The following is a 24,925-nucleotide window of genomic DNA, read 5'->3' as shown; positions in this document are numbered from 1 at the left end:
TTTTTTGCATTGATACATGTCCCCTGGGGCAGGACCCAGGTCCCCAAACACTTTTTAGGACAGTAACTTGTATATTAGCCTTTAAAATTAGCACTTTAGATTTTGAACGTTGGAGTCCCATAGACTTTAATAGGGTTCTAAAGTTCACACGAAGTATGCTATATACTAGCTCCGTCGAATCTTCTTTATACATTCGACAGACACCATAAGCCTTCAAAGACAGATTCGACCGTAATGCATGTGGATTTTCGGACGAATGCAATTTTTGAACGAAAAACAAAATAAATAAAAACGAATTTCGGAAGTAACTAAATAAAATAATTTTTCGGACGAAAACAAAATTCTGAAATGAAATATTTTACTCTGCACATGTCTACTAAGAGCTTGACCTGGTATTCTACTGCTTATGCTACTGTGTCATGTATTGATTTAATCTAATGTATGCCAGTACTGCTTTGCTGTCTAAGGGCCAGGAGAGATCCATAGTTCAGTGGGAATATTTGATCATGCTCCCTTGTTGCCACACTTGTGTACTGGCACTGCTGCCTCAGATTAAATTTGGCATCTTTTTCGCTATTGGATCTCTGGTAAAAGAGTGTAGCTCTTTCTTTCCTCAGCCATCAGTGAATATTGGCTTCTTAATTCTAATACGGAACCCCTCCCAAGTATTTGAGATGCATTTAAAGAATATGTCTATGGTAATATCAACTTCATATTGGTAAGGTACACCACAAATCTAACTCTGCTTTACTTGAGGTGGAGGCAAAGGCTTGGGCTCTAGAATCTCAGTACCCCAATACAGGAGACTGTCCATGTGATATGAAAATGGCTAACAGAGAGGTATCATGTTTCAGAGTTGCAGCCTCTATAAAGTTAATGCTCTATCAAACCCAACATGTTTTTGAACAAGGGGAAAAAAACAGGTAAACTCCTGGCCTGGCTCTCTAAAGAACATACTCCTCCTTGCTGGTATTAAATATGTCAGGGGCCAGCTGTTGACAGACCCTAGGTTGATCAATGCAAGGTTTGCTTTTCACTATTAAAATGTACAGTATATTCTTCTAAAGTACAATATACTGTAGATAGCCTTTAATCATATCTGGATTCTATCACGTTCCCAGCACTCACCTCTCATGCATGACAGCAGCTGGAGGCTCAATGTAACCCTTGGAAGAGGTTCAATATGCCAAAGCTTCTCCGCAATCTGGCAAAACACCCAGGGTGGACGGTCTTCTTCCTACTGTCATTTTTAAATTCTATAGAGACCTCCCAGATAGCAAGCAATTGTGATGCAAGTTAGAAAATTACTTGTTAAGCTATTGCTAGACTTGCAAGGCTTCAAAGGTTTGTTTCACAATTGCAGCTAGTCCACATATTATGACTCCAGATCAACTTTCTTTGCAAACATTCTGCAAGTCTGCTGCAAGGTCTGGTTAAGTTATGTTGTGCAATAGTGATCCCACCACAGGGGTCACTTTTGATTAATTATCATGCTGTAGACTTGCAGAGCTCTTGCTGAAGACTCACCACTGCAACTTTGCTCTTGCTGAAGACTCACCACTGCAACTTTGCTCTTGCTAGAGACTTGCCACACAAATTAGCTAGTATTTACAAAAGTGTCAACTAGAAATTCTAGCACCTCTAGCACTAGTGCTTCAAGTGCTCTACGGGTGTACAACTTGCCAGTGAAAATGTGCAGCAAGTTAACAGACTTACAATTCGACACTGCAACAAATTTGTGGCAAGTTATCCTTGCTATCTGGGCTCCTGGCTCCTCAACTACATGCAATGTTGCAGACTGCTCTGTGTGAAGGCTGCCAGCTTGCATCCATGTCTGGCAAGATCACTGCAGTAGTGCCTAAGCTGGGCAGGGATTCAGACTTGTATTCTTCATATAGACCTATTTGACTCTAATGCCCTGTACACACGGTCAGAAATTCAGATGGAAAAGGTCAGATCGGATTATATTGTCGGAAAATCCGACCATGTGTGGGCTCCATCAGACTTTTTCCGTCTGAAATAATTTGAGAGCAGGATCTCAAATTTTCCGACAAAAAAATCAGATCAGACTTTTTCCGATTGTAGAGAATTCCGATTGGACCAAGTGCCACGCATGCTCAAATCAAATTACGAGACCAAAGATATTGGCTACTAGCCTCAACGTAGTCCCGTCGTAATGAACGAATGTCATCAGGGTCCGAACGATCGGAATTTCCGACAACTTTGTCCGACCGTGTGTATGCAACACCAGTTTAGGACAAAATCCGTCGGAAAAAATCAGACGGATTTTGTGGTCAGAATGTCCAACCGTGTGTACACGGTGTTGTTAAAGTGTTGACTACTCGTTTAAACGCTATTCCTCTGATTCATCTGGACCAGTCTAGCTTTATGCCTGGAAAAAGCAGATATAAACTTATGCAAATTATTTACTATTATAGCAAGCTCAGCAGTGACCTCTCTCAATATTGAGAAGGCCTTTGACTCTGTGGAGTGGTGGTACTTATGGCTGGTCCTCAGTAAGTTTGGGTTCGGTCCCAGATTTAAATCCTGGGTGCAGCTGTTGTATTCTAACCCAACAGCCCATGCATGGACTAATGGTATGCTATCCTCCACCTTTGCGCTTCAGAGAAGGAAGGGTGCTGTTTGCCCTTGCCATTGAGCCCTTGGCCATACTGTTACGTTCCTCTGAGGTGGTGAAAGCGATATCAGTGGGCTCTCTGAATGCAGATGACACTTTGCTATATGTAATGGATGCTACCACGTCTCTGCCTGCAGCTCTAGCAGGGCTGGACTGGGACAAAAATTCATCAAGACCGGCCCACTTTAATTTTGCAAACACGCACAAAAACAGTATATACACTATACGCAACTGCGCAAGAAAAAAACATAAGTAGCATAACATAAGGAGTCCTCACTTACCTCTTTTATTATTTCACTTATTCTCTTCTGTATTTTTCTCCTCTTTCTCATATCACTGCATGAAGTGGAGGCCTAAGGTCATGCAGAAACATTGCTACAGCCTCATTGGCTGGAATTTCAGAAACCTGCATTGCTGCACAGCCATTGGCTGCCTTTCAGCAATGCAGTGGCTCCGGAACTGAGCCGGGTTGCACACTATGAATTAAGGTGATGGGCAGTGCGGATGACAGGTCTCTCCCATATCGGCTGGCCGGAAAAACTCACCCCTCCCCCGACTGGCCGGCTAACCCAATAGCCACCCTAGCCCCCCCTCCCCTTCACTGTCCATTAGCCATTCTACTTTATTCTACTATGCTGAATAATGGGGGCAGTATGTGCTGATAGCAGTATGTAGTGGGGGTAGTATGTGGTGAGGGCAGTATGTGGTGATAGCAGTATGTAGTGGGAGCAGTATGTGCTGATGGCAGTATGTGGTGGGGGCAGTATGTGCTGGGGACATGTGATGGGGCAGTATGCACTGATAGCAGTATGTGCTGGGGGGGCAGGATGTACTGGGGCAGTATGTGCTGGGGGCATGTGATAGGGGCAGTATGTGCTGGGGGCAGTATGTGGTGAGGCAGTATATGGTGGGGACAGTATGTGCTGTGGGCAGTATGTACTGGGGGCAGTGGAGTATGTACTGGGGGCAGTGCAGTATGTACTGGGGGGCAGTATGTACTGGGGGCAGGCAGTATGTATTGGAGACAGGGCAGTATGTACTGGGGGACAATATGTACTGGGGGAAATATGTACTGTGGCAGTATGAAGTTGCACGCCTGGGAGCAGTTCCCTGCTGTTTGTGTGCAGGTTAGGGAGCTACAGCATTAAAGACAGAACAAACTCCTGCAGGGGAAAACTTCAGTTGCTCGCCTCATGGCTACTGGTGAAGATTCCTGGGGCTGTCCATCTCAGCTCCTCCTCCCAGTCCAGTGCAGTGCATTTTCAGCCAGAAAGGACACAATTGTTTGTGGGAGTCAGCCACACGCCTGCCCCGCCCACCATCTCAATCTCCACGGGAGAATCTATTCTACAGGTGATCGCCGGGTATTGCAGACAAAGTAAAAGGCTGCTCCTGCCAGTCCCCTTTGGGATCCGATGGAGCAGAGGACTAAGCACCCACCTGGCACCTCCCTTGGCTCCAGGGGAGGGGGGATCTTCCTGCTCCTTCTCCCTGCCCAGCGACTCTGCACCAGCAGCCAGAAAGCTGGAGCCGTGGGAGCTGCCTCCTGCTTCTCCTGCTACACTCTGCACCACGTCACCACCTGTTTGCCTGTCCTGTGGTGTTATTCATGTTACAGATTTTACAATAAAGAGATTCATCACTACCTCGGTGTGCAGTTATCCATTCCTTTTATCCAAATTGCATGGCCAGTGAGCCAAGGCTAGCACTACTGGGAGGAGTCCATTCCACAGCCTACTTGGTTCCATCACTCACCTGGAGCGGCATTTTCTTTTCCTATAGCTCAGCTGCCTACAGACAAAGATGATATACATACCTGTACATAAATACATCCTGTTCCTTACTGTCCTGTTGATGACTCTCTAACATCTATCCTAGAGATTTCTCTGTGAGTCATTGCCTGCTGTTAAATTCAGTTGTATGATGTGCAAGTTGCTCATCCATGTAACTTTGCATTGTAATTTATCGGACCTGCTTAATAGCAATGGAACAAAAAAAAGCCATCAAAGTAGGACTAGGACCCACTCATAAAAGGTATGCCATGCCCAGGCTAAGGCACTAAAGCACAGAAATGTCCTAATATCGCTATGTATGTCCAACATAAGAAATTGTAAAGAAGCTAGTTCTCTGGAGTCTACCAAAAGCTAAAATATCCATCCAAATTGCTGGTATAAGTAATAACTGTTCTATGAATGGCACCTATAGCCAGGCAGGTGGCGCTAGCATAAATAGCTTAGAGCTAAAAAAGAAGATTGAAAAGTCGTGTCTGTCTGGGTTTTACTTTGGCAGTACTGAGATTAGGCAGCTATTCTGGACAGAACGGAAGCACTGTATATATAGATAATTCCAACTTGTTGGAGCGGGAGATATGTAATTAGTATGATACAATTTTAGATGTTGGCTTAGGTTGGCCCAGTAGGGAGGTATGAAGAGAGGGAATAGGGGTCTTTCAAATACTTCTATGAGAACCAGTCATTTCATGTTAATCTCTACAAGCCATTCACTTTGATTTCTGCTCTACTGTCAAATAAGCAAGCAGTATCTAACAACATTGAGTAATGAAGTCAAACCTTTTGGTTTTCTAGGATTGGGTGATTGCTCCACAGGGGTACTCAGCATTTTATTGTGAAGGAGAATGCTCATTTCCACTTGACTCTTGTATGAATGCCACCAATCACGCCATCCTGCAGTCTCTGGTAAGAAACAGTATTCTGAAGTATACATGTGTGACCAAATTCTTTGCTATATACAATTTTTAAGGTACAAAATATAAATTTGCATACGTTGCATACTCACAAATGATGCAGCCATCTATGACATCATTTTTAAACATTGTATAATCGGGTTTAGTAGGTTTGTGGGCCACAGATGTATTTTAATTATAGTCTTAGCACCACATAGTCTGTCCTAACCTATATAATATTATGCCGCGTACACACGAGCGGATTGTATGGCGTACTTAGTCCGTCATACAATCCGACGGACAATCCGTCGTAGTTTCCACTGAACGGACTTGACCACACACGGATACACAAACAGTCCGTCGAAAGCTTGCGCGATGACGTGTACAGCACGTACGACGGGACTAGAAATAGGAAGTCCAAGACACAGCAAAGCACCCTTCCGCCGTGTAAATCCTTTCTGGGCATGCGCCATTCTTAGTCCGTCGAACTAGCATACTGACGACCGTATTGTCCGCTGAAACCAAAGTACGACGGACAGATTTTTGGTAAAATCCGAAATTCTTAGCACTCCGGACTGCACGCTGAAAAAGTCCGCTGAAGCCCCCACACGAGCGGATTGTCCGCTGAAATGTGTTTCAACGGACTAGGTACGTCAAACAGTTCAACCGTGTGTACGCGGCATTAGAAGAAGACTTTTAATATTCTCACCTCCACTACACATATACAGTGCCTTGCGAAAGTATTTGGCCCCCTTGAACTTTTCAACCTTTTGCCACATTTCAGGCTTCAAACATAAAGATATAACATTTTAATTTTTTGTGAAGAATCACCAACAAGTGGGACACAATTGTGAAGTGGAACGAAATCTATTGGATAATTGAAACTTTTTTAGCAAATAAAAAACTGAAAAGTGGTGCGTGCAAAATTATTCGGCCCCTTTACTTTCAGTGCAGCAAACTCACTCCAGAAGTTCAGCGAGGATCTCTGAATGATCCAATGTTGTCCTAAATGACTGATGGTGATAAATAGAATCCACCTGTGTGTAATCAAGTCTCTGTATAAATGCACCTGCTCTGTGATAGTCTCAGGGTTCTGTTGAAAGCGCAGAGAGCATCATGAAGACCAAGGAACACACCAGGCAGGTCCGTAATACTGTTGTGGAGAAGTTTAAAGCCGGATTTGGATACAAAAAGATTTCCCAAGCTTTAAACATCCCAAGGAGCACTGTACAAGCGATCATTTTGAAATGGAAGGAGTATCAGACCACTGCAAATCTACCAAGACCTGGCCGTCCCTCTAAACTTTCAGCTCAGACAAGAAGAAGACTGATCAGAGATGCAGCCAAGAGGCCCATGATCACTCTGGATGAACTGCAGAGAACTACAACTGAGGTGGGAGAGTCTGTCCATGGGACAACAATCAGTCGTACACTGCACAAATCTGGCCTTTATGGAAGAGTGGCAAGAAGAAAGCCATTTCTCAAAGATATCCATAAAAAGTCTCGTCTAAAGTTTGCCAAAAGCCACCTGGGAGACACACCAAACATGTGGAAGAAGGTGCTCTGGTCAGATGAAACCAAAATCGAACTTTTTGCCCACAATGCAAAACGATATGTTTGGCGTAAAAGCAACACAGCTCATCACCCTCAACACACCATCCCCACTGTCAAACATGGTGGTGGCAGCATCATGGTTTGGGCCTGCTTTTCTTCAGCAGGGACAGGGAAGATGGTTAAAATTGAGGGGAAGATGGATGCAGCCAAATACAGGACCATTCTGGATGAAAACCTGTTGGAGTGTGCAAAAGACCTGAAACTGGGACGGAGATTTATCTTCCAACAATGATCCCAAACATACAGCAAAATCTACAAAGGAATGGTTCACAAATAAACGTATCCAGGTGTTAGAATGGCCAAGTCAAAGTCCAGACCTGAATCCAATCGAGAATCTGTGGAAGAACTGAAAACTGCTGTTCACAAACGCTCTCCATCCAACCTCACTGAGCTCGAGCTGTTTTGAAAGGAAGAATGGGCAAGAATTTCAGTCTCTCGATGTGCAAAACTGATAGAGACATACCCCAAGCGACTTGCAGCTGTAATCGCTGCAAAAGGTGGCTCTACAAAGTATTAATGCAAGGGGGCCGAATAATTTTGCACGCCCCACTTTTCATTTTTTTATTAGTTAAAAAAGTTTCAAAAATCCAATAGATTTCGTTCCACTTCACAATTGTGTCCCACTTGTTGGTGATTCTTCACAAAAAATTAAAATGTTATATCTTTATGTTTGAAGACTGAAATGTGGCAAAAGGTTGAAAAGTTCAAGGGGGCCGAATACATTCGCAAGGCACTATATTTCTCTCTCCAGTATCCTGCTCCCCAGAAAATGCACCTCACTTCCCAGTAACCTTGCCGCATTTGAGATGGCACCCCCAGTATAGGGCTGTGTATTGGCATTAATGGCTCGTGACCAGTCTGCATAGTGTTTGTAATAACCACAGTAACCTGTGTATAAAATATGAGCTTTAGAGTTACTCTGTTATTAAAATAAAAGCTTAAATAAAAGGATTAATACATAACGGTCACCAATCTTTGCTCTCTTGAAGAGCTATTGGGCCCAAAATATCTTCAGTATCTGACACTTATGCACAAAGCTTCTTTCTGCCAGCTCATGTGTCATATAGAACACAATAGTGATTTATGGCAGGCAGGTGACAATAGTAAAGTAGGGATATATGGGTTTTAAATAAGTTGCATTTCTATGTGGGGGGATCAGGCATCTAACACCAGAGATATCAGATGTTGAATATTTTCTTGGGTGTTGTAGTTCATCAAAGAGCATGTTTGTGGAGGTAGCTGGATGGGTAAGTATTAAACTTTTTTTATAGCAAGGCTTTTTTCATGTTTTATTCTAGTGACAGGCACTTGGACCCCTTAGTGTCCTGGTTCTGTGTACTTGGTATCCAATGTATGGGTTATAATATTCAATGGAAGGATGTCCCTATTTTGACTGGGGGCTGTTTGGCAGTGCGTTGGCATTTACTATATTGCTTACTATTGGTATTTCTGGACCCTCTGTATATCCCCTACGGTCTCTTCTATGATGGAGATTATCCTCTGGTCTATAGCATGACCGACTGGACTCTCTGATAAATACTTCCTATATTTTCTGATGAAGCAGCTCTATGATCTGCGAAATGTGCTAACAATCTTCTTCATTCCACTGCAGGAATCAACAACAACCAATAAAAATAATGTGTTACTTAAAGTGGAAATCCAGACAAAACCTACCTAAGCTTAAACCTGCTCCCAACCCTAAGCCCTTTACCCACTACCCTGTAAATACTTACCTAATCTAAGGGCATTCCAGTCTGGTCATGTTATCTCCCCAGCAGCCGGCATCCGGGGAGAGGAGACAGCAGGAACAATGGTGAAAATGCCTGGGTGGTGACATCACCCATAGACTTAATATGCAGCATTTGTTGTCCGCTGTCCCTCCTCTGCCCTGAAACAGTGTTGGGAGCCAATCATGTGAACAGATTGGAGCGCCTTTAGCTTAGGTTAGTATAAGCATCTTTTCTTTACAGGGTAGTTAGTATAGGGCTTAGAATTAGGGTTTAAGCTTAGTTAGATCTTGACCGGATTACTACTTTAATTGTGAAGGCACTTTAAACTTGTGTACAGAGGGTATTTGAGAGTATTTATGACGTTAGCAATATAACAAAACAGTAATAATGTCCTAAATGTATGAAATGATATGAATATCATGTCCTCTTTTTTTAGGTGATTTTAATATTTTCGAATAAAAATGTTTTTGTTATAACATTTGTCATTGATATCGGTATGCAACACCAAAATCCATTGGTTAACTAAATCCAGCGTATGGGTGTTAAACCTCTAGTGACTGCTGTATAGTATATGTTCATTAACCCCTCTGTGACCAGTCGGTAGTGTATATGGATTAATCCGTAGTGACCAGTCAGCAGTTTATGTGCATTAACCTCTTGGTGACCAGTCCCTAAAGGACTACACAATAACCTGTCAGCGGTTTGGAGTGCATGTGCATTTATTCCTTGGTAGCCAGTCCCTATTATTGCAAGCAGGCACACGTGCTACCACTTATGTGTTCACCTTTTTCAGTTATTTAGCCTCCTTTCCTTAAATTCACCTGTAATGTAACTGCTAGTGGTTACTGGTAGCATGGTACTCTCTCCATGGTGCCAATAGTAAACATGGATAGCGTATTACTTGGTAGTTTGTGAACACAGCTGCCTCTAAATGACAGCTTTTTTTAACTGGCTGCACTGATTTCAGAGAGAACAGTCAGGGAGTTTGAAACTCACACATATTCAGAAGAGACAAATACAAATTTCTATCATTGCTATCATTTTTCAAGGTGAAAACAAAGTACCTGGGAAAAAAGATTGTAACTGTAATGAATGGCGCTTTTATATTAGGATCACACCAGTGGTGTATAAGTATTACTAATGCTATAAAGGGTTGTCTAGACTCACAAGGTAAACTACACTGAGTTAATCTGAAAGTGAAAGATAGAACAGCTGATATTTTGTATCAGAGATAGACTTCTATACAAACGAGAGTGCTGCTAGCTTTAATGTTTTTCCACACTTCACCCCCCTATAAAATTATTTGCACCTTTTCAACCAAGGAAAAACCTGGTTTCCCTTTCACAGTTTGCCCTTGTCTATTCAGAAGGCAGGAATCTAAACATGACAGCTGGAATTTTTGGTGTGGAATCACAGTCCTCTTCCAACCCTTCTTGTAGACCATTGCATTTAATGGGAAATTATATTTTTTGAATATATATATATATATATATATATATATATATATATATATATATATATATATATATATATATATATATATATAGTTTATTAAGTTACCCTCTTTTTAGATTTACATATACAGTATCTCATAAAAGTGAGTACACCCCTCACATTTTTTAAAATATTTTATTATATCTTTTCATGTGACAACACTGAAGAAATTACACTTTGCTACAATGTAAAGTAGTGAGTGTACAGCTTGTATAACAGTGTAAATTTGCTGTCTCTTCAACAAACAGCCATTAATGTCTAAACTGCTGGCAACAAAAGTGAAAATGTCCAAATTGGGCCCAAAGTGTCAATATTTTGTGTGGCAACCATTCTTTTTCAGCACTGCCTTAATCCTCTCGGGCATTGAGTTCACCAGAGCTTCACAGTTTGCCATTGGAGTCCTCTTCCACTCCTCCATGAAGACATCACGGAGCTGGTGGATGTTAGAGACCTTTTGCTCCTCCACCTTCCATTTGAGGATGCCCCACAGATGCTCAATAGGGTTTAGGTCTGGAGACATGCTTGGCCAGTCCATCACCTTTACCCTCAGCTTCTTTAGCAAGGCAGTGGTGCTCTTGGAGGTGTGTTTGTGGTCATTATCATGTTGGAATACTGCCCTGTGACCCAGTCTCTGAAGGGAGGGGATCATGTTCTGCTTCAGTATGTCACAGTACATGTTGTCATTCATGGTTCCCTCAATGAACTGTAGCTCCCCAGTGTCGGCAGCACTCATGCAGCCCCATACTATGACATCCCCACCACCATGCTTGACTGTAGACAAGACACACTTGTCTTTGTACTCCTCACCTGGTTTCTGCCACACATGCTTGACACCATCGGAACAAAATAAGTTTATCTTGGTTCCAGTAATCCATGTCCTTAATCTGCTTGTCTTCAGCAAACTGTTTGCAGGCTTGCTTGTGCATCATCTTTAGAAGCAGCTTATTTTTGGAATGACAGCCATGCAGACCAATTTGATGCAGTGTGCGGCTTATGGTCTGAGCACTGACACGCTGACAATCCCCTCCACAACCCTTTAACCTCTGCAGCAATGCTGGCAGCACTCATATGTCTATTTCACAAAGACAACCTCTGTATATGATGCTGAGCATGTGCACTTAACTTCTTTGGTCAACCATGACGAGGCCTGTTCTCAGTGGAACCTGTTCGGTTAAACAACTGTATGGTCTTAGCCACCATTTTCACTTAGGGGTGTACTCACATTTATTGCCAGCAGTTTAGACATTAATGGCTGTGTGTTGAGTTATTTTGAGGGGACAGCAAATTTACACTGTTATAGAAGCTGTGCACTCACTACATTGTAGCAAAGTTTAATTTCTTCAGTGTTGTCACATGAAAAGATATAATAAAATATTTATTAAAATGTGAGGGGTGTACTCACTTTTGTGAGATACTGTACACACCTTTTTTCATGTGTCTTTTGTCTGGCACAACCCTGGTCCTCTTTCTGCTCTTCATCCCACAGCAATTAAATTGGATGTGAACCCTCACATATACCCTATGAAGTCAGTAGCCTCAGATGATACACAGAAATGAAACAAATCTCCCTACATAAGTTTTACAAGTATATCTGCTGTCTTCTCTTGTCTACAACCATTTAAAAGAGCACAATTGTGATCAAATCCTTCTGCATCTGTGAGGAGTACAGAGGAGGGGGTGGAGAGCTTCAGTACAGATATACAGTATGTGCTTAGTTCAAATTTTATGATGCGTTTACAACCACTTTAAACATAAGGTCATTATAAGCAGAGGATAGCACTACATAAAAAAAATATAATTACACATAAACTCTAAAGCAGTGCAATGTGTACCCATTACAGCTTAGGTCTAGCTATCAAAGACATTTTAAAGGTTATAGTATAATGCCAGACTATCTACAAAGGGAAAAACATTTTTCTGACACATGAGGCTGGGGTACCTAAGCATAATTGCTTCCCCCACTCGTACAACAACTGCATGTTGATTTCTGCTTGGTTCAGAATAAAGTAGTTCAGGTTTTTATTGCTATCTTTATTCCTGTTGGGAAGGATTTTCTTCACTTCTGTGACATGACCAGTGAGTTGATACCGTCAAATGTTTGATGTTGTCCCTACTAAAGCGATTCCCCTCATTTCCTGTTCCAGTGACATTTTGGCAGGAGATAATAAGAATCTTCCTAATCAAAACATGAAGTTTTAACCATTCCCTTTTCTAAATGAAAAAAAAATGTTGGGCTATAAGTTCAAAAGCTAAAGAGAACCTTAAAGTATAACTAAAGGAAGGCAAAACATTTTTTTTAGTTTTGGATAGAGTGGAGACTGGGATTAGAACACCTACCATTTTTTTTTTTGTTGTCTGTGCTCCCGTTAGGGAGATTCACCCTCTCTATTTGTTCTGTTTACCATTATTATTGAAAGTGAAAGTAAAAGAAAACCCCAAATTTTGGGTTGTCCCCAGAAAAGTAATAGAGGCAAATCTTCCAATGGGGACACTATTTCTGGTGACCTAGGAGTTTCCAAGAAATCTCCTTAATTTACAGGGATTTCCTCCCAATTACTGTTTGGCTATGGTACAGGAAGTGAGGCAAGATCTTTGCAATGGGACAGATGGTGAACAAAAAATATCTGACAGGTTATAACACTCCCGTGCTCTATCCAACATGCCTGTAGTTGTACTTTAAAGTACTCTGGTCAACAAACAATACTGCAGACTGAAAACATGTGTAAAGTAAAGCCCCCTAGAGGAGTCTTCAAGTAGGACCACTGATTCTAGGCTGCCCTAAACTATTAGTTGCAAATGTTGGCCTACTCACTTAAGAGGTTCTTCACCCTCTTTGAAAAAAAAAATAAAAATACTGTAGCTGCTAACTTTTAATAAAAGGACACTTACCTCTCCAGGGATCCAAGTGCTGTCCTCACCCGGACCGGTCCTTTGCTGGTCTTCAGAGCACCGGCATATTGACTGTGGGAAGGCGCCTGTGGCTTCACAACTGGCTTACCACTGCACATGCAAGAGCCACAATGCGCTTTGTGGTTGGTCCTGCAGTCTTCTGGAACCTGTGACATGTCCCAGAAAGTTGTGGGCAGGAGGGAGAACCTCCATTGGAATCGCCTAGGTGATCCAACTGGAAGTAGGAGTGGGTAGCAAGCAAAACCAGGTACCCACTCCCTCCCTCCTTAAAAAAGGTCCAAAAGAAGAAGAGGAGGGGGAGGATGGGAATAAAGCAGAACTTCCCACTTCAGGGTGTAGTTCTGCTTTAAAACATTTCATATTAGATCTACAAATTACGTTTTTCCTGGGGTGTAAGGCTCAGATGCTGCAAATTTGCACTGGGGTGTTGGCAGTTAGCTATGCCTGCAGATATAAATATATCCACTTTAGTCCAGTGAACTTTTTTTTCATGTGACCTTGTTTGTCTCAACAGCTACCCTATTACAAGAACAGATAATTACTGCTGCTGACATTGGCATTATACTAATTTCCTGCCTAATTCTCCTGGGATCAATTTCCTATGTAGTTACAGCTCTAAAACTCCTAATCTCATATTTATCTGGTTACATTCTGTACGCTGCAATACTTTTAGCAGCTGCCTAGATACAGAGTAGTGTTACCATTTAGATGCAATAACGAAAAGGAGTTAAAATAATGCAGTAAACCAGCTGCAACAGTAACGTTTTTCCAATTTTTTGGTTAGGGGAATTAGATAACTACAGAAAATAGGTGTAATTATTTTAAGTCATCCTAGATCATTTCAGCTTTATCACAGAGAATGGTGATCTCACTGTGCTCAAGTTAGTAAACTAATCATATTATCAAGTCATTACCCAACAAAAGAGGAGCCAGCATGCATCCCTGCCACTGATCCAGAGACATGCAGCCATCCCTTAGGCATTTAATAGAGTAGCACTCAAGGCATGCTTTGAAAGAAGAAGTAATAAGGACTCCAATGTAAACTACCAACGAAACCTGCCAAAGAAAACATTCAAGAATGAACTGAAAATATTCTAACTACCGAACTGAACCCTTTGCTATGAAGAACCACTCTTTTATACGTATTTTATTTATTTTTTTGTAGTTTAATTTGGTCTGTTTTTCTTAAATATGTCAACATCTGCTTTATTTGTTTATGCTTTGTTTCATTTTAGCTATAGTAAATATATAAGGAGTATTTGGCAGTAACCTGTATTTTTCTTGCCAGGTTCACCTTATGAAGCCAGAAAGTGTTCCTAAAGCTTGCTGTGCTCCAACAAAGCTCTCAGCCACCTCAGTGCTGTATTATGACAATAACAACAATGTCATCCTAAAAAAGCATCGGAACATGGTGGTTAAGTCTTGCGGATGCCACTGATCAAGAAGGAAGATGGGGATTTGCACTTAAGGAAAGATAAAGCATGGTTTATGCAATTTACTTACATAATACTGGATGGATTATTGCCAATCTTTTTTTATAAACGCTACAGTTGGTAATGGTTAAACGTATCAAATACTTGGATTGTACAAAACACTGAAACTTTGTTTTGTAAACCACAAATGATCAAGTCTACACTATAAATTAAGAAAATCTCAGTGCCTTCTTGGCACAATTGCATTTATTTACTGTAGTAGCATTGTCATGATTATTTTAAAGAGCTAATGTGTTCTGGTATCAATTATTTGTCCCAACACACCTTATAGCTCAGCAGGATTAGGTTTCTATAAGGCCTATAGTGGACATAGTTTGGGACCTCAGGTCATCTCTGTTGCTCCACTGGCAAACACTAAAATTAGCATTGCTGTTCTTCTATTGAAACTGCATGTAAATTTGTTCTATGCAAATCAGGTAAAATCGAATGTTCTCATGCTATAATGCCTGCAGATTGAGTACGTGGATAGGAAAAATACCACATTATGGCCGCTAGAAGGCGCTGATGAGCATACTTATTTCCTACGATACTCCATGCCATCCAGTGGCCATAATGTGCTATTTTCTCAATTCTCACATTCAGTTGACTATGCCTTGTTCACTTTGCATATTGTTAAAAAATACAACCCTTTGGGCACACAGCCAAAGGGTCTCTTTCCACAAAAGGTTATTATCCTAAACACCAATACTGCGTACACATGATCGGACTCTCCGCCAGACTTGGTCCGACGGACCAGAATCTGTCGGACAATTTGATCGTATGTGGGCTCCGTCTGACTTTTTCTTCCCAAATGTTTGACGGATCTAGAAATAGAACATGTTTTAAATCTTGGTCCGCTGGACCAAGTTCCTATCGGGAAGCCCGTTCGTCTGTATGCTGGTCCGACTGACCAAATACAACGCAAGGGCAGCTACAGCACCTGACAGCGAGAAGGTTTCTAGCGCGATCCTATCACGCTGGTTCTCGGCTACAGGGTACTGTACACCAGGCCCTTAGGTCTGGTATGGATTTTAAGGGGAACCCCCTATGCCGAAAAAATGGCATGGGTCCCCCCAAATTCCATACCAGACCTTTATCCGAGCACGCAGCCTGGCCGGTCAGGAAAGGGGGGTGGGGAAAAGTGAGCGCCCGCCCCGAACCATATCAGGCCACATGCCCTCAACATGGGGGGTGGGTGCTTTGGGGAAGGGGGGCGCCCTGCGGGCCCCCCCACCCCAAAGCTCCTTGTCCCCATGTTGATTAGCACAAGAGCCTCTTCTCGACAACCCTGGCCGTTGGTTGTCGGGTCTGCAGGTGGGGGTCTTATCGGAATCCGGGAGCCCCTTTTAATAATCTGGTCCCAGCCCATCACCCTATGTGAATAAGTATGGGGTAAATCGTACTCCTACTCATTCATCTGGGGGAAAAAGTGTCAATAAAAAAAACACACTACAAAAGTAGTTTATTAGGCAGCTCCGGGGTCTTTTTCTGACTTTGGGGGGTCTTCTTCCGACTTCTCCGCGCTTTCCGGTTCTTCTAGCGCTTTCCGCTATCTTCTGCTCTTTTGCGGCTCTTTTGCTAGCGGTGGCCCGGCTTTCTCCTTCATCGTCGCCATCGTCTTCTTCTTCCTCCTTGTGTTCTTCCGATGTTGACATGATGCTCTCTCCCACTGTAATGCCGTGGACACTGTACGCAACGACTTTTATAGGCATAAGGGACGGGGTCACCGGATGATGCCACACCGCGACCCCGCCCCTTATGAGTCACATTCATGAGTCGTACTTGGAGTCACATTCAAAATGAACGGAAGGGAAAATCCGTTCATTTTGAAAGTCCGTCGGGAAGTCCGTCAGACCTAGTCTGCCGAAAAGTCAGTTCGTGTGTACGCAAGTCAGCTCGTTCAGAAATTCGTCGGACCTCCGCCAAAAGTACGTTGGACCTAGTCCGTCGAAAAGTCTGGTTGTGTGTACGCGGCATAAGGGATTGATTTACTAAAATTCGAAAGTGAAAAATCTGTTGCAGCTCTACATAGAAACCAATCTGCTTTCAGTTTTTTTTGGTCAAAGCTAAATTTAACAAGCTGAAGCTAGAAACTGATTGGCTACCATGCACAGCTGCACCAGATTTTGCACGCTTCAGTTTTAGTAAATAAACCCCTAAATGTCCAAGAGCTGATCGATATAGACTAGAGTAAAAATACTTTGTTACCACAACAGGCAGTCAGATTCTTTGTTTCACTTTTTCACTGTATGAAAGGAAAACTGGTTTGTTAATTGCGCAACGGCTCATTTTTTTTTCTCTGCATTAAGCAGTTGGCATCAACTTTAATGTAGTGTGTTAATAACATAGTAAATATACTAAGGTTTTATTTTGCTTGCACAATGAGCCTTGGGCTAGACGACATCTCACACCATCTCCTTTGCCAATATCAATGTTGCCTTATTCAAGTTGAAGAGAACAAAGTTGTTCCTCTCCCCTTATATCTTCCTTTGTAATCAGTGGGGATTCTAAGTGTGGGAAGAGGCATCCATTTTCTTTTTGGTTCAGAATGTGTCAGTAATGTAGTAGTTGAGTACAGTGTAAGATTTTCACATTGATATTGGCGAAAAAACATTCTGGTGTATTTGCTAGCCAGTCTAGCCAGCAGCGAGTTTTTAAATTGTATTTCCACTTTTGCAATCAAATTTAGGAAAACCCCACAATATCTTTGTTATGTGTTTCCATTAACAAAGCATGCCTAAAAAAAACATATTTCATACCTTTTAGATGCTTTTCAGGTGGTGTCATGGCTGACTGCAAGTTTTTTTGAACAATGTTAGAGTGAGCCTGTCCCCAGTTTGTCCTCAGTAGCCTACAATGCAAGAAGCACAGCCTCTACACCTGCAACCCTTTGGTAGTACAGACAATGTTCAAATCTAGTTACAATTGATAATGAAGATCTGCCTACACCGTACCTAAAGGTTAACTGCTTGCCGACTGCCTCACGCTGATATACATCGGCAGAAGGGCTCGTAGAGGCAGAATCACATACCTGTATGTGGCCCTTTAAGAGGTGGCCAGCAGGCGCACGCGTGCACCCGCGGCAGGCTCCGTGAGTAGGGTCGAGGGTCCCTTGGACTTGATTGCCGCGGAGATACCTGCGATCGTCTCACGGGGAGGAAGAACAGGGAGATGCTAATGTAAACAAGCATCTCCCTGTTCTGCCTTGTGACAGTGTGACTGATCTCTGCTCCCAGAGATCAGTGACGTGTCATACACAGCCATGCCTCCCCACAGTTAGAAACACTCCCCAGGGACTACACTGCCACCTAATGGTTAACCCCTTCACTGCCAGTGTCATTTACACAGGAATCAGTGCATTTGTATAGCACTGATTGCTGTATACATGACAATGGTCCCAAAAATGTGTCAAAAATGTCTGATGTGTCCACCATAATGTTGTATAAAAAATCACGATAAATCACGATAAAAATCACTGATCGCAGCCATTTAAAAAAAATATATATATATTAATAAAAGTGCCATAAAACTATCCCCTATTTTGTAAACACTATAACTTTTGCGCAAACCAATCAATAATCGATTATTTTGATTTTTTTACCAAAAACATGTAGAAGAATACGTATCGGCCTAAACTGAGGGAAAAAAATGTTTTGATATATATTTTTGTAGGATATTTATTACAGCAAAGTGTAAAAAAATATGTTTTTTTCAAAATTGTCGCTCTTTTTTTGTTTATAGCACAAAAAATAAAAACCGCAGAGGTGATCAAATACCAAAAAGAAAGCTCTATTTGTGGGAAAAAAGGACATCAATTTTGTTTGGGAGTCACGATGCACGACCGTGCAATTGTCAGTTAAAGTGACGCAGTGCCGAATCGCAAAAAGTGCTCTGGTCAGGAAGGGGGTAAATTCTTCCGGGGCTGAAATGGTTAAAGTGGTTTTAAAGGCCAAAGATTTTATACCTTCATGCATTCTATGAAGGTAATATACCTTCTGGGTGCAGCTCCCCCCAGCCCCCCCCCATACTTACCTGAGCCCCATCTTGACCCAGCTATGTACCTGAGAGCAGCAGCTCTCCCGAGTCTCTCTTTCCTCATTGACTCACACAGCAGTTGGAGCCATTGGCTCCTGCTGCTGTCAATCACACCAGTGAGCCAATGAGGAGAGAGATGGGGCAGGGCCAAGCTCTGTGTGTGAATGGACAATGTTCATTCATAGGAGTGTGGCTCGGGAGTGAGCCTGCTTGAGTGACCTCATAGTAAAGGCTTGCTGTTGGGGGCATTTAGGGGGGGGGGTGCCAGTGGGGGACCCAAAAATAAGAGGATCGGGGATGCTTTGTGCAAAACCATTACATGGTAAATATAGCTTTCATGGCCTCTTATAAACAAAGAGAACCATCTAGGATTTTTTTCTTTGCTGGAGGGTCCAGAATAGATCATCTAAAAAGGTGAGCTGGAATTTATTAATATTTTTATTTGCTACATGAATAGGGGCATGCAACATAAAAAAAGTACAGTAGGTGATATTCCAATTTGGCTGCAAACGTGAAAATACACTTTAAGCTTTAAGGGGATTTAACTGAATACATTGTACTGATTTACTTATTAATTAGCCCCATTTTAAATAAAATGAGAACAAATCCTTTACAATACCATTCTGTATTATTAAAGAATTCTGGTGATGATTAGTGATATCAGAAAATACTTGCTGGAGAGTTGAATTATTCACCGGTTTCATATAGAGTACTGGAAACTTTGGTGGAGCGATCTCTATATCCCAGCTACACCGATATACCATGTTCATTGAAAAGGGGAGGAGTGGTTTTCCTCTGTTGGTTATTTAAGCCATATTACATTGTGAACATTGCATTATTGATACTCTTGTTGTTACAAGATAAACAATCCTACAAAAAGAGGCCAAAATAATAAGAGAAGTCAGTGCGCAATTCAATCCACCAACAGCTATAAATAACCAAAACTATCAGTATTGTGTGGACTAACACACATTTTGTCCTTGGATCCAGTTCTTATCGAAAAAGATACAGATTCAAATATATCATGTATTTTACATGGCATTAGCACTAAAGTATTTATTACATTGTATATTGTAAGATAAGATTATTTATTTTCAGAAATACATTGTATCTGGCAAACTCACTGCTACATAAATATATGACAAGTTTTTAGTGTTGGTATGTATTTGTTTATATATGTTTTTGTTTCATTGTTCTTTCCTCTCATTTTGATGAAGGAAGACATCCATACCTGATGTACTCATCTCTTGCCGATCTCTTGTGATAATTGGGCTGTGTAGGATTACAACCCATGCGATAATGAACACTTTAAAATGGTTGAAGTGTTCCTTTGCACACAGATTTGTATATGGAAATTCAAGTATTTAGTGGTTTTCTCTATAGCAGTAATGGCCATCTTTCTTGGTACAGGGGACCTAAAGTGTTTCCCTTGACTTCAAACAGCAGCACATAGAATTCAGTGAATATTTAGTGCCAGAGACAGTAGATGCACAACAAGATATAGTCAAAGACTAATGGCATGATACAGGAGATGGTCAGAAACTGTGAACATAATGCAAGAGAAGGTCAAAGACCAAAGACAGGATACAAGATATGGTCAGAGACTGCAGAAAGACTACAAGACATGGTCAGGGACTGCAGACAGGATGCAAGAGATGATCAGAGACTGCAAACAGGATAAAAGAGTTGGCCAGAGACTGCAAACAGGATACAAGAGATGGCCAGAGACTGCAGACAGGATACAATAAATATTAGGGGACTGCAGACATGATACAAAAGGTGGCCAGAGACTGTAGACAGGATACTAGAGATGGTTAGAGACTGTAGACAGCATGCAAGAGCTGGCCAGAGACTGCAGACAGGATACAAGAGATGACTAGGGACTGCAGACAGGAGGCAAGAGATGGTCAGAGATTGCAAACAGGATACAAAAGATGGCAAGAGACTGCAGACAGGAAACAAGAGATGGCCAGAGACTGCAGACAGGAAACAAGAGATGGCCAGAGACTGCAGACAGGAAACAAGAGATTACCAGAGACTGCAGACAGTATACAAGAAATATTAGGGGACTGCGGACATGATACAAGAGGTGGCCAGAGACTGCAGACAGGATACTAGAGATGGTCACAGACTGTAGACTGGATGCAAAAGATGGTCAGAGACTGTAGCCAGGATGCAAGAGATGATCACAGACTGCAGACAGGACACAGGGGATGGCCAAAGACTGCAGACAGGATACAAGAGATGGCCAGAGACTGCAGACAGCATACAAGAAATGTTAATAGACTGTGGGCATGTTCGAGATGGCCAGAGACTGCAGCCAGGATATTAGAGATGGTCAGAGACTGCAGATAGGATGCAAGAGATGGTCAGAAACTGCAGACAGGATACAAGAGATGGCCAGAGACTGCAGACAGGATAAAAGAGATGACCAAAGACTGCAGACAGGATGCAAGAGATGATCAGGGACTGCAGACAGGATACAAGAGATGGTCAGTGAGTGTATACAGGATGCAAGAGATGATCACAGACTGCAGATAGGACACAGAAGATGGCCAGAGACTGCAGAAAGGATACAAGAGATGGCTAGTGACTGCAGATAGGATGCAAGAAATGTTAAAAGACTGCGGCCATGATATAAGAAGTGGCCAGAGACTGCAGCCAGGATATTAGAGATGGTCAGAGACTGCAGATAGGATGCAAAAGATGGCTAGAGACTGCAGGCAGGATGCAAGAGATGGTCAGACACTGCAGACATGATACAATAGATAGTCAGACACTGCAGACATGATACAATAGATATAGTCAGACACTGCAGACATGATACAAGAGATGGTCAGAGACTGCAGACATGATACAAGAGATGGTCAGAGACTGCAGACAGGATATAAGAGATGGCAAGAGACTACAGACGGGATACAAGAGATGGAAAGAGACTGCAGACAGGATACAAGAAATATTAGGGGACTGCGGACATGATACAAGAGGTGGCCAGAGACTGGAAACAGGATACTAGAGATGGTCAGACTGTAGACAGCATGCAAGAGATGGTCAGAGACTGCAGACAGGACACAAGAGATGATCAGAGACTGCAGACAGGATATAAGACATGGCCAGAGACTGTAGACAGGATAAAAGATATAAGAGACTGTGGACATGATACAAGAAATAACCAGAGACTGCAGACATGATACACGAGATGGCCAGAGACTGAAGACAGGATACAAAAGATGGCCAGAGACTGAGGACATCACATAAGAAATGGTTAGAGACTGTAGACATAATACAAGAGATGGTCAGAAACTGGACATAATACAGGAGATGGTCAGGGACTGTGGACATTAAACCAGAGATGATCAAAAAATACTGTGGATATAATACAAGATCAGAGATTGCAGACACGGTAGAGGAGATGGTAAGAGACTGCAGACATGATACAAGAGATGGTCCGATACTGCAGACATGATACAAGAGATGGTCCTATACTGCAGATATGATTCAGGAGATGGTCCGATACTGCAGACATAATACAAGAGATGATCATAGACAACGGTCATGATATAAGAGTTTTTGGAGACTAAGGACATGCTTTAGGTGACAGTCATAAAGACTGGAGACATATTACAGAAGACTGCTTGAAATCACTACTATATAACGGATAATAGGAAAATTAGTGTCTACAGGGGCCCCGAAGGCTGCAGGTTGAGCATCAGAGCCCTATAATGTGGAGAACAAGTCTTTCACCATATCTATACCACAAAAGAATTTCAGCTAAATTAAAGTTATAGTGTAGAATGACTGCATACCACTTGGCTACCATTCTTGGCAAAAGATCTGCTTGAGTATATCCAGCTTTATGTCACCCATAGGCATAGGAAGATGGTCAACTGATCTAGCCAATAACACTAAGATTTAAAAAAAAACTGTATGTCTGCGGATAACCCCTGAAATTAAGGACACCAGACAAACTTCAGTGGACGTACAGTGTGGCCTTGATAGATTTTCTATTCTATCAGTATACTTTTTCCCTGATATAAAGGCCAACACCAGAAGTTTTTACCCAGTCTGGGCCTGGCCAATTTTGCACATGTCTACGTTGTTCTATATTATGAGTGGGCAGTAGTCTCATCTTCCAGTCCAACTTCGAGGCATCATTTTGGGTGGTATTTACATAGGCCACCAAGGTAGCTACCACTTAAAAGTATACCTTTGGATTATATGAGTTTTAACATAAAACAGTGAATTATTTCAGAGATCTCTGAACTTCTAAGTGTACCTTTTATGACACTAACATAAAACATATGCAGCTTTTTCAGCCACAGCTGTCAAGTAAGCACATATTTAACTGTACACCACCCATGTTAACATTAGGGCAGCACAGTCTCACACTGTAGTTTATTATAGCCAATGCCATTTGTTACTGTTTTGAAGCAATAAACAGGATAGTTGTTTGAGCATTACTGTTTAAAGTGGAAGAAAATAAACACATGGCTTTCTTTATCTTTCAGTGTATATTTACATTTTTTTTTGTTTCAAGCCTCATGTTTTCCTTTCCACAAGTCATCGGGTCATTCCTCCTCAACCATCAGCTGGCTTTCACATCCTGAAGACCTGGCCCAGTGTTTTTTCTGGTTTGTGATCTGAGTCTATAAAGGTTTGCAGTTTAAGTGGGCTAGAATAACAAGGCCCGTCCTTAATGCCCTGCCAAGTGGAAATTTAAACGCCTTGTTTTTTTTTCTACCTGTTACTGTATGCTCTCATTTAGAAGTACTTGGTTCAGCAGGTCACCTTGTTCAGCCGCTGAGAACAGCCATTCATGCAGGCGCTGGGTAAACACCCATGAAGCATGAGGTGAAATCGATACAGAACACAGCCTGTTAGCCATGAAAATGGTAACAAAAAGATGCAAAGCAGCATAAACACACACACACACACACACACTGTGCTCGAGTTTCTACACTGCACAAGCATTGAAGTACTGTACTACCTGAAATACGATACACTAACCAAACATCACCTCTATAACTTCTGTATACATAAACCTAAAAGGAAAGCAGAGGCATCTCAATTACTGGAATGCTTAAAGAGAACCATTCATAAAAGAAACATGGGGGCTGCCTTTACAGACTTTTCATTCTGCAAATTCTAGTCGCATTGCTATCCCACTAACCATCCAGCTTCAATACTTTGAGCTAGCAACCAAGAAAGTACATGGATAAGAATTTCTGACTTTCCTAAACGTTCTGGGTCAGTGATATCAAATAAATCTTTACTAAGGGAACATGTAGGATGATCATTCCTTAAAAAAGGTTAGTTGACTCCATGCTGATCCAATGGGCTCAATGCTTTATGCATCAGTGAATGGCAACAGGAAACAAAAAGAAACCCTGAGAATTCTGACAACGCCTGAAACACGTTACATCTGGGTCATTTTTTGGATGAAGTACATGCCCTGATGTATTGTCACTAGAAGAGAAAATATTAGAATAGCCAAAATGTTAGAGGTTTTTTTATTAGAACAAGAGGGGAGGTGAAATCTTCTTATGGTGACATCTGACAGTGACAACAGTGCCCGAGATGATGTTCTATTGAACGAAACCAGTCGGGTAGACTGAATTAGCTCCACGTTTCTGCACTTCTTACATGTATTTGTGATCACGTACCTTATCTCACCTGTTTATATCATTGATGTAAGTGTTCTACCTTTTACAATAAAACCCATAGTAGATGGTTTTACACTATGTAGTGGCCTTTTTTTTTTTTTATAAATGGTGGAGTGCATGATTGGGTCCAGTGACAAGGTAGAAAAAAAGCTGACCTCACATGTTGTTTCCTGATCATGTGATCAAGTAATCATGTTCCCAGTTCCATGTCTGTTTGATGCTGCACTGCTGGCATTGGGTCCACCAAGTCCGGTATGAGTATCTGATTTTTTCCATCTGTGGTGGATTCACAATCTATGGTGATTTCTTACTGGATGGTGGCCTATCCTTCAGAGGTTGAATATATCATCATTGATTTCTACCTAAACACTTATGATTACATTTCACCTTCATGGGTTATTTATTCATAATGCAATTTCACATATAGGGACTTTCTAGTGATTTCAATGAATTGTATTTATATTCATTTATTGCCGCTTGCACCTAGCACTTTATTTTACTTTACATGCCAATGTGTTATACTTATCGTTTGCATACTTGTACAATTTTTGAATATATATATATAAAAAAAAACATAATATGGATTATCGCTGCACTTTATATTCCCCTTAAAAAGGTTAGTTGACTCCATGCTGATCCAATGGGTTTAACAATTTATGCATCAGTGAATGGCAACGGAAAACAAAA

At 41.7% G+C, this 24,925-nt stretch overlaps 1 protein-coding gene across 1 annotated transcript in view; it reads left to right on the top strand.

Moving 5' to 3' along the window:
• Nucleotides 1-24,316, top strand: part of LOC143982944 (bone morphogenetic protein 8B-like) — a 104,969-nt gene extending 80,653 nt beyond the window's left edge. Inside the window, exons 7-8 of the mRNA XM_077482097.1 lie at nucleotides 5,224-5,334; nucleotides 14,357-24,316. Coding sequence (XP_077338223.1) covers nucleotides 5,224-5,334; nucleotides 14,357-14,506 — 261 coding nt within the window. The 3' untranslated portion in view covers nucleotides 14,507-24,316. The remainder of the gene's footprint in view (nucleotides 1-5,223; nucleotides 5,335-14,356) is intronic.
• The last annotated feature ends 609 nt before the right edge of the window (nucleotides 24,317-24,925 follow it).

Source organism: Lithobates pipiens, unplaced genomic scaffold (genome assembly GCF_037356315.1).
Source record: "Lithobates pipiens isolate NorthernLeopardFrog02 unplaced genomic scaffold, aLitPip1_a1.2 Scaffold_16, whole genome shotgun sequence".
NCBI classification, from domain to species: domain Eukaryota; kingdom Metazoa; phylum Chordata; class Amphibia; order Anura; family Ranidae; genus Lithobates; species Lithobates pipiens.
The sequence above is the reverse complement of the archived record's forward strand: the minus strand, read 5'-3'. Positions and strand labels throughout refer to the sequence as shown.